The sequence below is a fragment of the Sphaerodactylus townsendi genome, linkage group LG04, assembly GCF_021028975.2.
Source record: "Sphaerodactylus townsendi isolate TG3544 linkage group LG04, MPM_Stown_v2.3, whole genome shotgun sequence".
NCBI classification, from domain to species: domain Eukaryota; kingdom Metazoa; phylum Chordata; class Lepidosauria; order Squamata; family Sphaerodactylidae; genus Sphaerodactylus; species Sphaerodactylus townsendi.
Window position 1 is genome coordinate 6,252,653 of NC_059428.1, and position 13,425 is coordinate 6,266,077.

The 13,425-nt window shown below is 50.2% G+C and overlaps 2 protein-coding genes across 2 annotated transcripts in view; both read left to right on the forward strand.

Moving 5' to 3' along the window:
• Positions 1-13,425, forward strand: part of CAPN5 (calpain 5) — a 105,896-nt gene that overhangs the window by 67,126 nt on the left and 25,345 nt on the right. The window lies entirely within an intron of this gene.
• On the forward strand, positions 5,345-6,086 carry LOC125432089 (olfactory marker protein). The gene has a single exon (XM_048495429.1). The coding sequence runs from the start codon at positions 5,404-5,406 to the stop codon at positions 5,872-5,874; it is 471 nt and encodes a 156-aa protein (XP_048351386.1). The 5' UTR covers positions 5,345-5,403; the 3' UTR covers positions 5,875-6,086.

Genomic DNA, 13,425 nt, shown 5'->3' on the forward strand with positions numbered 1-13,425 from the left:
TCCTCCTCTTCTTCTTCTCCCCCTCCTCCTTTCCTCCTCCTCCTCCTTTTCCTCCTCCTCCTCTCCTCCTCCTCTTCTTCTTCTCCCCCTCCTCTTCCTCCTCTCCTCCTCCTCCTCTTCTTCTTCTCCCCCTCCTCTTCCTCCTCCTCTCCTCCTCCCTCTTCTTCTTCCTCCTCCTCCTCTTCTCTTCTTCTCTCCCCCTCCCTCCTTTTCCTCCCTCCTCTCTTCTCTCCCTCCCTCCCTCCCTCCCTTCCTCCCTCCCTCTTCTCCCCTCCCTCCCTCCTCCTCCTCCTCCTCCTCCTCCTCTTCTTCTTCTCCCCCTCCTCCTCCTCCTCTCCTCCTCCTCCTCCTCCTCCTCAAGACAACTCGGAAGCTACAGTTCGTTCAGGTACAATGCATCCTAGTTCCTGGGAACTATGTGGGAACTATAAACAATTCTTCTAGGGCTGGGGAGGGATCTCAATGGGGTACAAATGCTGTAGAGTCCCTCCTCCCAAGCAGCCATTTTCTCAAGAGAAGCTAATCTCTCTCATCTGTAATTCTTGGAAATCTCTGCCCTTACCTGGAGGACGGCAACCCCGCATTTTGCAGCCAGTCTAGGTTACCGATCAGTTGTCAAATTCCATTCAAAATCCTGGCTGTCGCCATTGTGGGGCGGGGGAACTTTATCAGCAGTGGGGGAGGCCTCACCTAGAGCCTCAGCAGTGTCACCTCCAGTGTGTGCTGGAAGTGACGACATCATGTTGTGGTGCTGCAGGAAGTCTCTTTTATTTGGGTAAAACTGGTATTGACGTAGAGCAGTGATGGCGAACCTATGGCACGGGTGCCAGAGGTGGCACTCAGAGCCCTCTCTTTGGGCACTCACAAACAGAGTTCATCATGTGGGGGGAAATCACCCCCCACCCCCACCCACCCCACACACATATCTAGGCTGGCCTGGGCTGCTGGGCTTGATTCTTAGCATTAAACCTAAGACCTAGTTTTGGGGAAGCAGTATAGGTAACCCTGTTAAGAGTTGTTAAACCCCACTGATTTTCATGGGAAGAATTAAAGCATGATCCTTTACCAGGGAGTAAGCTCGGTTGATGGCAATGTGGCTTGCTTCTGAGTAAACCCTCCCAGGGTCGCGATTCACCCGTTCGAAGAGTTGCATGGTTGCTTCAAAGCAAAGCCACCTTCTACCACCAAGCTTACTCCCGAGTAACACATGCCTCATAGCCAACCATTTTTTCTAAACTAAAACCTCAGTATTCAGGTTAAATTGCCATGTTGGCACTTTGCGATAAATAAGTGGGTTTGGGGTTGCAGTTTGGGCACTTGGTCTCCAAAAGATTCGCCATCACTGACATAGAGCTTTTGCCCAAATACAAGACAGCCCTTGGCAATGCAATAATGCCTCTTCCAGCACATGCTGGAATTGAGGTTGTCAATTCCAGCAATGTTGCTAGGATGCCGAGCTAGACCTTCACAGCTGCCGGTAAGTCTCCCCCCTCCCGCCCCCCCACCAGTTGCCAGGGAGTATTTGGTGGAGTGGAACTTCACTCTTTTGCAATACTATGGGTGACACCCGGCTTGACAACACTACATGCGAAAGGGATCTGGGAGTCTTAGTGGACCACAAACTGAACATGAGTCAGCAGTGTGATGCGGCAGCCAAAAAAGCCGATGCAATTCTGGAATGCATCAATAAGAGTCTAGTGTCTAGATTGAAGGAAGTAATTGTAACACTCTACTCTGCACTGGTCAGACCTCACCTAGATCACTGTGTTAAGTTCTGGGCGCCGCAATTCAAGAAGGATATTGACAAGCTGGAACGGGTCCAAAGGAGGGCAACCAAAACGGTAAAAGGTCTGGAATCGATTCCCTACGAAGAGACAGTTAGGGAGCTGGGGATGTTTAGTCTGGAGAAGCGAAGGTTATGGGGGAACATGATAGCCACGTTCAAATATTTGGAGGGATGCCATGTCGAAGAGTAAGCTTGTTTTCTGACTAGGACACGGAATAATGGATTCAAGGTGCAAGAAAAGAGATTCCACTTAAACATCAGGAAGAACTTTCTGACTGTCAGGGCTGTTCGACGGTGGAATTCACTTCCCTGGGGAGTGGTAGAGTCTCCTTGGAAGGTTTTTAAACAGAGGCTGGATGATAATATGTTGAGAGTGCTTGGATTGTGTGTTCCTACATGGCAGGGGTTAAAGCACTGTTCAACTCTGTGTTTCTCCAGATGTTCAAGGATTCAGGCTCTCATCAGCCCCGGCCAATTGGCCGTGCTGGTAGGGGCTGATGGGAATTGTAGTCCATGAAACATCTGGAGAGCCGCAGGTTGCAGACCCCTGGGCTGGATGGTCCTTGTGGTCTCTTCCAACTCTATGATTCTATGGAAGTACAAGAGTTTTATTCGCTGTTTGCAGTGGATGATCAGTGCCTTCTCTGAGACATCAGGAGAAAAAGAAGCAGTATGTCTGTGGCCCTTTAAAAGTGGGTTGCGTATTCCAAGTTTGCAATGAAAGGTATGGGAACCTTTCTTGATATAACAATCTCATCTCAATTAGAAGACAGGTGCTGGCTGGCACTGCCCTCTTGTGGAAGGCCACCGACATTGCACCTGCCCACGCTCCTCAGCCGTAGCTCAAATAGCTTGTTTATCATGGGCAGAATAATGCCAGACACGTCGCAAGAAATGCTTGGGGCACGGCACGTGACTGCACTACAGCGTGGCCACATTTGGCAGCCTTTTGATTGCTGTCTAATTGCTTAATGGTTTTAAACTTTAAATAAAACCGGTTTAAAATCAAATAAGTTCCGGGTGTATATAGCAGTGCCTTGACTCTTTAGCCAAAAAGGCTCGATGCAAAAGCCATTTCAGCCCCCCCCCCCCATATTTTGCAGGCGATATTTGACACAGATATGAGCATCTTTTATCTCCTTAATCAAATTGTGGCTTGTTTGTTTTGCAAATGAGAGCCTGAAATTCAAAGACAGGGTTCAGACCATTATTTAATGTTGTAAACAGGAGGTAATTTACTTCCTCTCTGGGTAAACAGCATGCCTTTCTTGCTTCTCGGATTGTGGTTTGTGGAAAGGCTGTGTGTACTTTTGTGGGGAGCAGGCATAATTTGGGGACCAGCTACCTGGTCTCTTCACCTCCAAATGCACAGATAGGTTGCCCCCATCTAAAATGTTATCTCGTAGGCCAGAATTCCTTTGAAATACGACGTTGGAGGAGAGTCTCAATAACGGACCACCAAAAAAGGCAAATACCGTATACACTCGAGGATAAGCCGAGGGGGGGCTTTTTCAACATAAAAAATGTGCTGAAAAAGTCGGCTTATACTCGAGTATATACGGTAAGTTGGTTCTACACCACATGAAACTTGGAAGTTAAAAAGACTAAACTGAGGCCGTTGTATCACAAGAAGATAAAGACTCACTATAAAAGACAATAATGCTAGGAAAAGAGGAAGGCGGCACGAAAAGAGGAAGATCCAACATGAGATGGATTGACTCCTTAGAGGAAGCCAGGGTCTTCCGTTAGCAAGCCCAGAGCAAGGTGTTCCTGCCCTGAGGAACCAAGTTTTCTCCCCTTGCTGTGTCATCCCTACCTGTCCACGGAATCCCACAACAGTTTGACTTCCTGCCTGGGAAGCATTTAGTGTTGCGCTGCAAATTGCTTCCCTCGGGCACTTCTTACTGTGTCCTGTGAGATGTCATTCAAGCAGAAGGAGGCCCACGGGAGCCTCATTATTTTAGATCTTGGCGTATTTCCCTCGGCGGGCAGCCGGGCTTTTGTTTTTGCAGTTCCAAATTTTCCGAACCCGGGAAGGAAGGGGAAGGGAGGCAGATCCTTATAACTTTTTTATTGTAACGAGAGAAGCGTTATGGCCGTGGTGGCGAACCTTTGGCACTCCAGATGTTATGGACTACAATTCCCATCAACCCCTGCCAGCATGGCCAATTGGCCTAGTCACAGCTTTTCAGATCTCTCTCAGATCTCTCCACCTCACAGTGGAGTGGAAAATCAAGTCCGGATCTCAGGATTAGAGCCCACCTCTCTTAAACACTACAACACGCTGGCTCTCTCTGCTGTCTGTACCCCTCTGCTATTTTCCAGGGAGCATCTTCCACCAACCCCACTCCTAAGGTTAAGCCATTAGAAATCAAGAGAGCCAGTGTGGTGTAGTGGTTAGGAGCAGGTGCCCTCTAATCTGGAGAACCAGGTTTGATTCCCCTGCTCTGCCACTTAAACTGCAGAGGCTTCTCTGGTGAACCAGATTAGCTTGTGCACTCCAACACAAGCCAGCTGGGTGACCTTGGGCTAGTCGCAGTTCTTCGGAGCTCTCTCAGCCCCACCTACCTCAAAGGGTGTTTGTTGTGAGGGGGGAAGGGCAAGGAGATTGTCAGCCCCTTTGAGTCTCCTGCAGGAGAGAAAGGGGGGATATAAATCCAAACTCCTTCTCCTCCTCTTCTTTGTTCATCAATATTGTTATTTTAATTACTGTTGGAAGTTGCTCTGAGAGAGATGCATTAGGACAGTGGTTCTCAATGTTCCTAACGTCGCGACCCTTTAATTCAGTTCCTCATGTTGTAGTGCTCCCCAACCCTAACATTTATCCATTTTACAGATGGAGAACACTGATGCAGAGAGTCTTAGGCAACCCCTGTGAAAGGGTCGTTCGACCCCCCAAAGGCGTCCCGACCCACAGGTTGAGGACCACTGCATTAGGAGATGGGATGTAAATGTTTCGACACAATCCTAGCTGCATACAGTGCAGATACCCTCCTCCCTCCTCCTCCTCCCTCCTCCTCCCTCCCTCCTCCCTCCTCCTCCCTTCTTCTTCTCTTCTCTTCTTCTTCTTCTTCTTCTTCTTCTTCTTCTTCTTCTTCTTCTTCTTCTTCTTCTTCTTCTTCTTCTTCTTCTTCTTCTTCTTCTTCTTCTTCTTCTTCTTCTTCTTCTTCTTCTTCGGTCCTGCAGGCAGAGAGGAAATCTGCCTTCCTCGATTTTCTGCCCCCAGCCGGCTTCACAACAGAAGCCTTCCGGAAGCGGTCTCTTTGCACCGGGGAGCTCTCTGTCGAAGTCTAAACAAGCAGGCCGCCCCGGCTCGCTCTGGAAGCGTCGTCAGGCGGGTTGCCGGGGAGGCTGACATCAGAGAGCGCGTCCCTATAGATTTGTTGCTCTGTGTGCCAGGATCTGTTCCTCATCTGCGGATGAGATGAGAGCCCCCAGAGGAGATCCCTCTAGGGCACTCCGCGTCACTGGCCCCGGTTGCTTAGCACCCGCTGGGTCGAGGGAGGAGACGAAAGAGGTTTTGCAACCAAAAAAAAATACGTTTTTTCCCTCCCCACAACGGCCAAGCAGTGCAGAATAAGTTTGCGGAGGAGAAGGAGCCGGGCAGGAAAGCAGCCATGGCGTCCGAGCTGGAGCTGCCCTTGGTGCCAGACGTCCCGCTGACCGACTGTATGAGGCTCCGGGCGCAGAGCCTCCGGCAGAGAAACGAGAAGCCCCAGGACGGCGAGAAGCTCTTGCGGCCCAACGAGTACATCTACCGGGTGGACTTCTCCCAACAGCACAACCTGCGCTTCGTGCGCTGGGACGTCGCGCTGGAGAAACCGGGCAAGGTGGACGTCGTCGGCACCTCGCAGCACTGGACGCCCGACCTGACCCCTCTGATGCGCCGGCAGCTGCTGGAGCCCGTGGGGGTCTTCTGGAAGAGGCCGGACTCCCGGGAGGTGGAGTGCAACGAGGCCGACATCCTGGAGTTTGGGGAGAGGCTGGTGGAGCTGGCCAAGATCCGGAAGGTGATGTATTTCCTCTTGGCCTACGACGACGGCCTCGAACCGGCGCACCTCAAGTGCTCCGTGGTCTTCAGAGTCTGAATTTCAACCTGCCCGGATCCTCGGTTTCCCCCGCGTCGCATCCTTTTTCCTGTTTTTGGCTCTGCTGCTTGAACGATACGTGTTTGAAGCCGGAAAGCAATGCTGTTGATTCTCTCGTGCGCTTTCTTACTCGGTTGCCTGTTCTGGGTCAGAGAGCTGCCTGGGCGATGACGAAGAAGAGGAAGACTTTGGATCTATAACTCCCCTTTTCTCTCCTGTACGAAGACTCAAAGGGGCTGACAATCTCCTTTCCCTCCCCCCATAACAACACCCTGTGAGGTGGGTGGGGCCGAGAGAGCGCCGAAGAACTGTGACTAGCCCAAGGGCACCCAGCTGGCCTGTGTCGGAGTGCACAAGCGAATCTGGTTCCCCAGATAAACCTCCACAGCTCAAGCGGCAGAGCGGGGGAATCAAACCCGGTTCTCCAGATTAGAGCGCACCTGCTCTTTAACCACTGCACCACGTTGGCTCAAGTTCCTCGATCTCGAGCCCAGCGGGAGCCACACATTTCTGCAGTTCGGAAGGCGGGCCTGGGGAACAGCATGCCCCGTTTACGCCAAGACCGCACGCCCAGAGACTTGCATTTGTTCGTGAAGGTTTGGAGCAGCCCCCGCTCAAGAAATTCTGTGCTCTCGTGCTGATGCTCAGAGGCCTCCTGAAAATCGTAGTATCCCATGCAGCATGTCGTGATGTCAAAAAAAAGCAATAAAGCTTGCTCGGAGCAGCTGATGCACCCCACCCCACCCCCCTACCCTACCCCACCCTACCCCACCCTACCCTACCCTACCCTTCACCTTTTGAATTTGCATAGCCCTAGCAGTGCTGCAGCACATGGAAAAATAGCCTAACTTGGGACTTGGGCACAGCCCGACGGATTTTAATGGTCTTTTGTCATCTTAAGCAAGTATCTCGTGCTTCTGCAAGCTGAGAAAAATCAGCATGTATTTTCATAGTTAGTCTACCGTATGTATGTTAGTATATATACCGTGCTTCCCCGAAAATAAGACAGTGTCTTATATTAATTTTTGCTCCCAAAGATGCGCTATGTCTTATTTTCAGGGGATGTCTTATTTTTCTGTGTTCTGTTCGTCGGGCATGCTTCCAAACAAAAACTTTGCTACGTCTTACTTTCGGGGGATGCCTTATATTTCACACTTCAGCAAAACCTCTGCTACGTCTTATTTTCAGGGGATGTCTTATATTCGGGGAAACAGGGTAGAAGCTAAGGGCCAGGTTGGAGTGAGGTATTTTATCCTCCCTGCAGGGATGCCAGCCCGATGGTCAGAAGCCGTCTGAGCCCGTATTCACCTTGGAGAGCAGCAGTGGCGTAGGAGGTTAAGAGCTCGTGTATCTAATCTGGAGGAACCAGGTTTGATTCCCAGCTCTGCCGCCTGAGCGGTGGAGGCTCATCTGGGGAATTCAGATTAGCCTGTGCACTCCCACACACGCCAGCTGGGTGACCTTGGGCTAGTCACAGCTTCTCGGAGCTCTCTCAGCCTCACCTACCTCACAGGGTGTTTGTTGTGAGGGGGGGAAGGGCAAGGAGATCATAAGCCCCTTTGAGTCTCCTGCAGGAGAGAAAGGGGGTTGTCAAATCTGGGTTGGGAAATTCGTAGAGATTTGGGGGTACTGATACCTGAAGGTCAGTTGCCATTCTCGGAGATCTCCAGGCTGTAACTTGAGGCTGGCAACTGTAGCTTGGTTGGAGAACTTCCGCCTTGGCTAAGAAGAGATGCCCGTGGTTCTCTACCCTCAGCCAGCGTGGCGTAGTGCTGAAGAGCAGGTGGATTCTAATCTGGAGAACCGGGTTCGATTTCCCACTCCTCCACCTGAGTGGCGGAGGCTTATCTGGTGAACCAGATGTGTTTCCACACTCCTACATTCCTGCTGGGTGACTTTGGGCTAGTCCCAGTTCTCTCTGAACTCTCTCAGCCCCACAAGGTGTCTGTTGTGGGGAGAGGAAGGGAAAGGAGCTTGTAGCCCACCTTGAATCTCCTTACAGGAGAGAAAGGTGGGGTATAAATCCAAATTACTACTACTACTACTACTACTACTACTACTACTACTACTACTACTACTACTACTACTCCCCTATCCATGTGCCCCAAAATCTTTTGTTCCAATCCCTGCCCAGTTCACCATTTTATACAGCACTTTAACTGCACAGGACGGAGGCAAATGCCGTTCTTCTTAATTACCCTCCTCCAAAAAAAATTACAAAGTCAGTCTGAATCACATCAGTTATTCAGCAATTTTAAGTCGGTCTGAATCGCAGCGACTTGTGCTGTGGTCCCGTGTAGAGTCACTTCTTTCTAAAGCAGGGGTCTTCAAACTATGGCTCTCCAGATGTTCATGGACTACAATTCCCATCAGCCCCTGCCAGCACGGCCAAGTGGTAGGGCTCATGGGAATTGTAGTCTCTGAACATCTGGAGGGCCATAGTTTGAAGACCCCTGGTCTAAAGCCACAGATTTCAGTGGCCTTAGACTGGAACTAGATCCACTTCGGTTTGGGCTATTACTCTCCAAGGTGAAATTTGCGGCTGGATTTGAACCCAGATTTGTCAAGGCGAGGTCTGCCTTCCGGTCCAGGCTGACTCGGTTTTCCTTTGTCGTGTTTCCCCGGAAATAAACAAATGCTTCCCAAATTGTACAAGGTGTATAAATTCTGTAAATAGAGAACTATTTTTTTTTGCAAATGATAAATGGATTTATTGCATTGGGGGAGGGGGATGATTTATAGAGCTGAAGGCAGAAACCTCTGTGTATTTTTATGTGTGTGACTGGTAAGGCCTTCGTTTGTGAGAAAGGATATCTTCCATGTTTGTCTGCTGATGCAACTTTGAAACACTTCCTTCCTCCCCCGATCCACAAATTTTCCTCCAAAGTGCTTGGACACCCTCCCCAATTAAAAACTTCCATTGCTGAAATGGACCCTGTCCTTTTTTCAAGACACTTGAAAAAAATGTGTCTTGATTTTATTTTAAAAGTTGTTTCCCAAATGTAATGTTCAAACGTCTAATGAGGTCTTTGGGGTATCTGAGACTGTGGTTTGGTTTTTTTATTTTTTTTCCGTGAGGTATCTGTGTTTCTTGCTTTCTTGTGAGTAACTCTCACGGGGCGGGGAGCTGTTGTTTAAAAATAAAGAGAGAAAGAGCAGCCGGCTTCCTCTTGACCCCATGAGGACAGTGGGATTTGTGGAGAGGAAAGACCTTACAGCAGTGATGGCGAACCTTTTCGAGACCGAGTGCCCAAATTGCAACCCCAAACTTGCTTATTTATCGCAAAGTGCCAACACGGCCATTTAACTTGAATACTGAGGTTTTAGTTTAGAAAACGGTTGGCTCTTGAGGCATGCATTACTCGGGAGTAAGCTTGGTGGAAGTCAGTGGCTTTGCTTTGTGCAACTGTGCAACTCTTCCAACGGGTGAATCACGACCCTAGGAGGGTTTTCTCAGAAGCAAGCCCTACTACAGCAACCGAGCCACTCCCTTGCAAAGGATCGAGCTTTTAGTTCCCTTCGCGATGCAACCAGTGGGGTTTGGGTGCGCTTAACAGGGTTACATACACTGCTTCCCCAAAACTAGGTCTTAGGTTTAATGCTAATAATTGAGCCCAGCAGCCCAGGCCAGCCTAGATGTGTGTGGTGGTGGGGGGGACTCTGTTTGCGAGTGCCCACAGAGAGGGGTATGAGTGCCACCTCTGGCACCCGTGCCATAGGTTCGCCACCACTGCCTTACAGGATATAAACTCACCCTCCAAAACAGGCATTTCTCCAGAGAAGCTGATCTCTGAAGGTCCGTTTGAAATCAGGGATTGCTTTTGGCCCCACCGGGAGGATGGCAACCATATGTAATTCTGAGCCTGGCAGCCAAGTTTGACTTTCCACACTGGTAAAAACTGCTGTATCTGTGGGAAGAGCATTAATGCAGTTTATAATGCACCAGTCTTCATGAGCCAGTGTGGTGTAGTGGCTCAGAGCAATGGTGGACTCTCATCTGGAGAAATGGGTTTGTTTCCTCTCTCCTCCACATGAAGCCTGCTGGCTGACCTTAGGCCATTCACAGTTCTCTCCAAACCCTCTCAGCCCCACCTGCCTCGCAAGGTGTCTCACAAGGTTGTGGGGAGGGGAAGGGAAGGGGGTTTGTAAGCTGCTTTGAGACTCCTTATAGTTGAGAAACGCAGAGTATAGATTCATACTCCTCCTTCATCTTCTTTGTCTTCATCCTCCTCATCTTCTTCTTCATGGTGGACAGGGATGGTGGTGGTGTGTGTGTGATGGAGGGTATCGCACACATATCACAATGTGGTGCCTGATTTATTTATTTTAGTCAGATATTTCTACCTGGATTTCTTCCCCATTGGGGACCTAAAAGAGCAGCAGTGGCGTAGGAGGTTAAGAGCTCATGTATCTAATCTGGAGGAACCGGGTTTGATTCCCAGCTCTGCCGCCTGAGCTGTGGAGGCTTATCTGTGGAATTCAGATTAGCCTGTGCACTCCCATACACGCCAGCTGGGTGACCTTGGGCTAGTCACAACTTCTCGGAGCTCTCTCAGCCCCACCCACCTCACAGGGTGTTTGTTGTGAGGGGGGAAGGGCAAGGAGATTGTCAGCCCCTTTGAGTCTCCTGCAGGAGAGAAAGGGGGGATATAAATCCAAACTCTTCTTCTTCTTCTTCTAAAATGGCTTTACACCCTCCTTCTCGCTCCCTGTTTTACACTTGCAACCAACCAGCCCAGTGGCGTAGCTCCAAGGGGATAGGGTGGGTGCACAATGCACCAGGGTGTGGCGGGGTGTGGGGCGCATGCGTGCCCCAGGCGTAGTTCCCCCTCACTCCAGCCCTGAACCAGTCTGTGAGGTAGGCTAGGCTGAGAACAACAGACTCCCCCCGCACACTTCCATGGGCAGAGGGAAGATCCAAACCTGGTTCTCCCAGATTTTAGTCCATCACCCTAATTATTATGCAACACTCATGGCGGGCAGCCGTGGGTCATCGGCTGCACAGGGCGGTCTCCATTTCCCCATTCAGACACCCTGCAATGTGCATTCTTCACCCCCCCTGTGACTACTCCCCAGTAAGCACACGACACTCCCCAGTAATCTCACAATACTAGAACCAGGGGGCATTCATTGAAAATGCTGGGGGGAAGAATTAGGACTAATAAAAGGAAACACTTCTTCACGCAACATGTGATCGGTGTTTGGAATATGCTGCCCCAGGAGGTGGTGATGGCCACTAACCTGGATAGCTTTAAAAAGGGCTTGGACAGATTTATGGAGGAGAAGTCGATCTGTGGCTACCAATCTTGATCCTCCTTGATCTCAGATTGCAAATGCCTTAACAGTCCAGGTGCTCGGGAGCAGCAGCAGCAGAAGGCCCTTGCTTTCACCACCTGCATGTGAGCTCCCAAAGGCACCTGATGGGCCACTGCGAGTAGCAGAGAGCTGGACTAGATGGACTCTGGTCTGATCCAGCTGGCTTGTTCTTACGTTCTTATGTTCTTATAACACCAGCCATATGGTGCCATCTTTGGTTCACCACCTGTTGGACTTCCACCTGATACTATGACGGGTCGCCAGGTCACCCCGACCACTGGCAGAGTAGGGGGGGGAGGTGTTGTGTTCCATGGATCTCCCAATAAACAGACTCAGAACTGAAGTCGATTAATTGGTTGGAGTTCCGACAGGTCACACTGCAAGGTCTTTGCCAAGACTAGAATTGTGCGCCGAGCTGTCTCGAGAAGGGTGGCGGTGGCCCCTCCCTCTGTGCCCTGTTGCTAGGCAGCATCTCCCCCTTTGCTCATTCACAAGTGTGCCCCTCCTTTCAAGGCTGCCCCCAGGTAACAGACCAGTTGCCCCTGACCTGGGAAAGGCGTTGCAATTAAACCCACGCATTCCAAAGCTCTAGCATAAGCATTATATCGCAAACTACAAGCAGGAACAGTCAGGGGGTCGGGATGGCACAACCTCCCGGCCTGCCCTGGAGACGTGGAAAGACCAAACAGCATGACAATGGTATGAGAGCCAGCGTGGTGTAGTGGTTAAGAGCAGGTGGATTCTAATCTGGAGAACCGGGTTTGATTCCCCACTCCTTCGTCTGAGTGGCAGAGGCTTATCTGGTGAACCGGATGTGTTTCCGCACTCCTACATACCTGCTGGGTGACCTTGGGCCAATCACAGTTCTCTCTCAGCCCCACCTACCTCACAAAGTGTCTATTGTGGGGAGAGGAAGGGAAAGGGGCTTGTAAGCCGCGAGTCTCCTTACAGGAGAGACAGGTAAGATATTAATCCAAACTACTACTATTCCTCCTCCTCCTCCTCCTCCTCCTCCTCCGCCTCTGCTGCTGCTGCTGGACATTTGGGAATGGAGCCTGGGGAAGTCAGGGAGCTTAATGGGACAAGTGCCATAGAGTCCACTTTCTGAAGCATCTGTTTTCGCCAGGGGAACCAGGCATAGCCCCCATCTTCTATTAGCTCCCTTTGGAAACAATGGAGGATGGGGGCACCCCCATTGGGAGTCCATAACTTTGGATCCCCTGAACCAAACCTCACCAAACCTGGGTAGTATCATCAGGAGATTCCCCCAAACAATCCCTGAAAGTTTGGTGCTGCTAGCCTAAACAATGCGCCCCCTGCAGGCCAAAAACCAAAAAACAGTAAAAATGTTTTTAAAACCCTCAAATGGGTGGGCGGAGCTTCGGACATGAATTGGGGGGGGGGGGTTGAACCTGAGGAAAAAAAAACCCCTTACCTATGTCCTTGCAACTGAGCTCTGTAGTCTGGAGATGAGCAGTGATTTTGGGATTGATGTGTGGGCTGTCCTGTTACAGAAAGCAGGTTGAGGCTCATGTGACTGAATGTTCAACCACGCCCTCTCCAGTAAATCCCTCCATGCAGAAAATGAGTTTCCAAGGGGGTCTCTCTTTGCTCACTCCCTGCTGTTCTAACGTTATGCAACCCCCCGCCTCAATTTAGTACCTCTGTAAAGCAAAGCATTTTGCATTGTTCTAACTATGCAACATTATCCCACGGAAGGTCAGGAAGGCCGATCCTAATAAGCAGTGCCGGATCTTCCCCCGCAAATCTCCTTTTGTTCTCTTTTGGGGTCAGATCTAGATTCGGCATCTACCTGGCAGACTCTGGGCTGCTAAAGTTCAGATCTTTTCTTTAATCATTAAAAAGAAAACTCGTTTCCCCAACAGAGCAGCATAGTGTTAATTAAACAGCATGCAGTTTTAAAGACCGTTTAATCTCCCATTAATTAAACAGCATGCAATATTAAAGATGAAAATCTCGTGTTCAGTCTTTGAACTTGGCAGTAGAAATGATGCTATTGTTGAATAGTTATATCCTGGTCCACATAGAGACCTAAGTCAGGGGCCAGGGGGACATATAGGGTCAAATAATCTTGTGGGGGGCGGGAAATCACCCCCATACCTCTTTTCCTCCCCGGTCCATAGACTGACTTCAAGACCTGGTGCAAAAAAAAGTTGTTTGGTCATGGTGGGGGAGGGCTGCCGCCCATACGGGGGCAGGGCAGAGGGGGTGCGT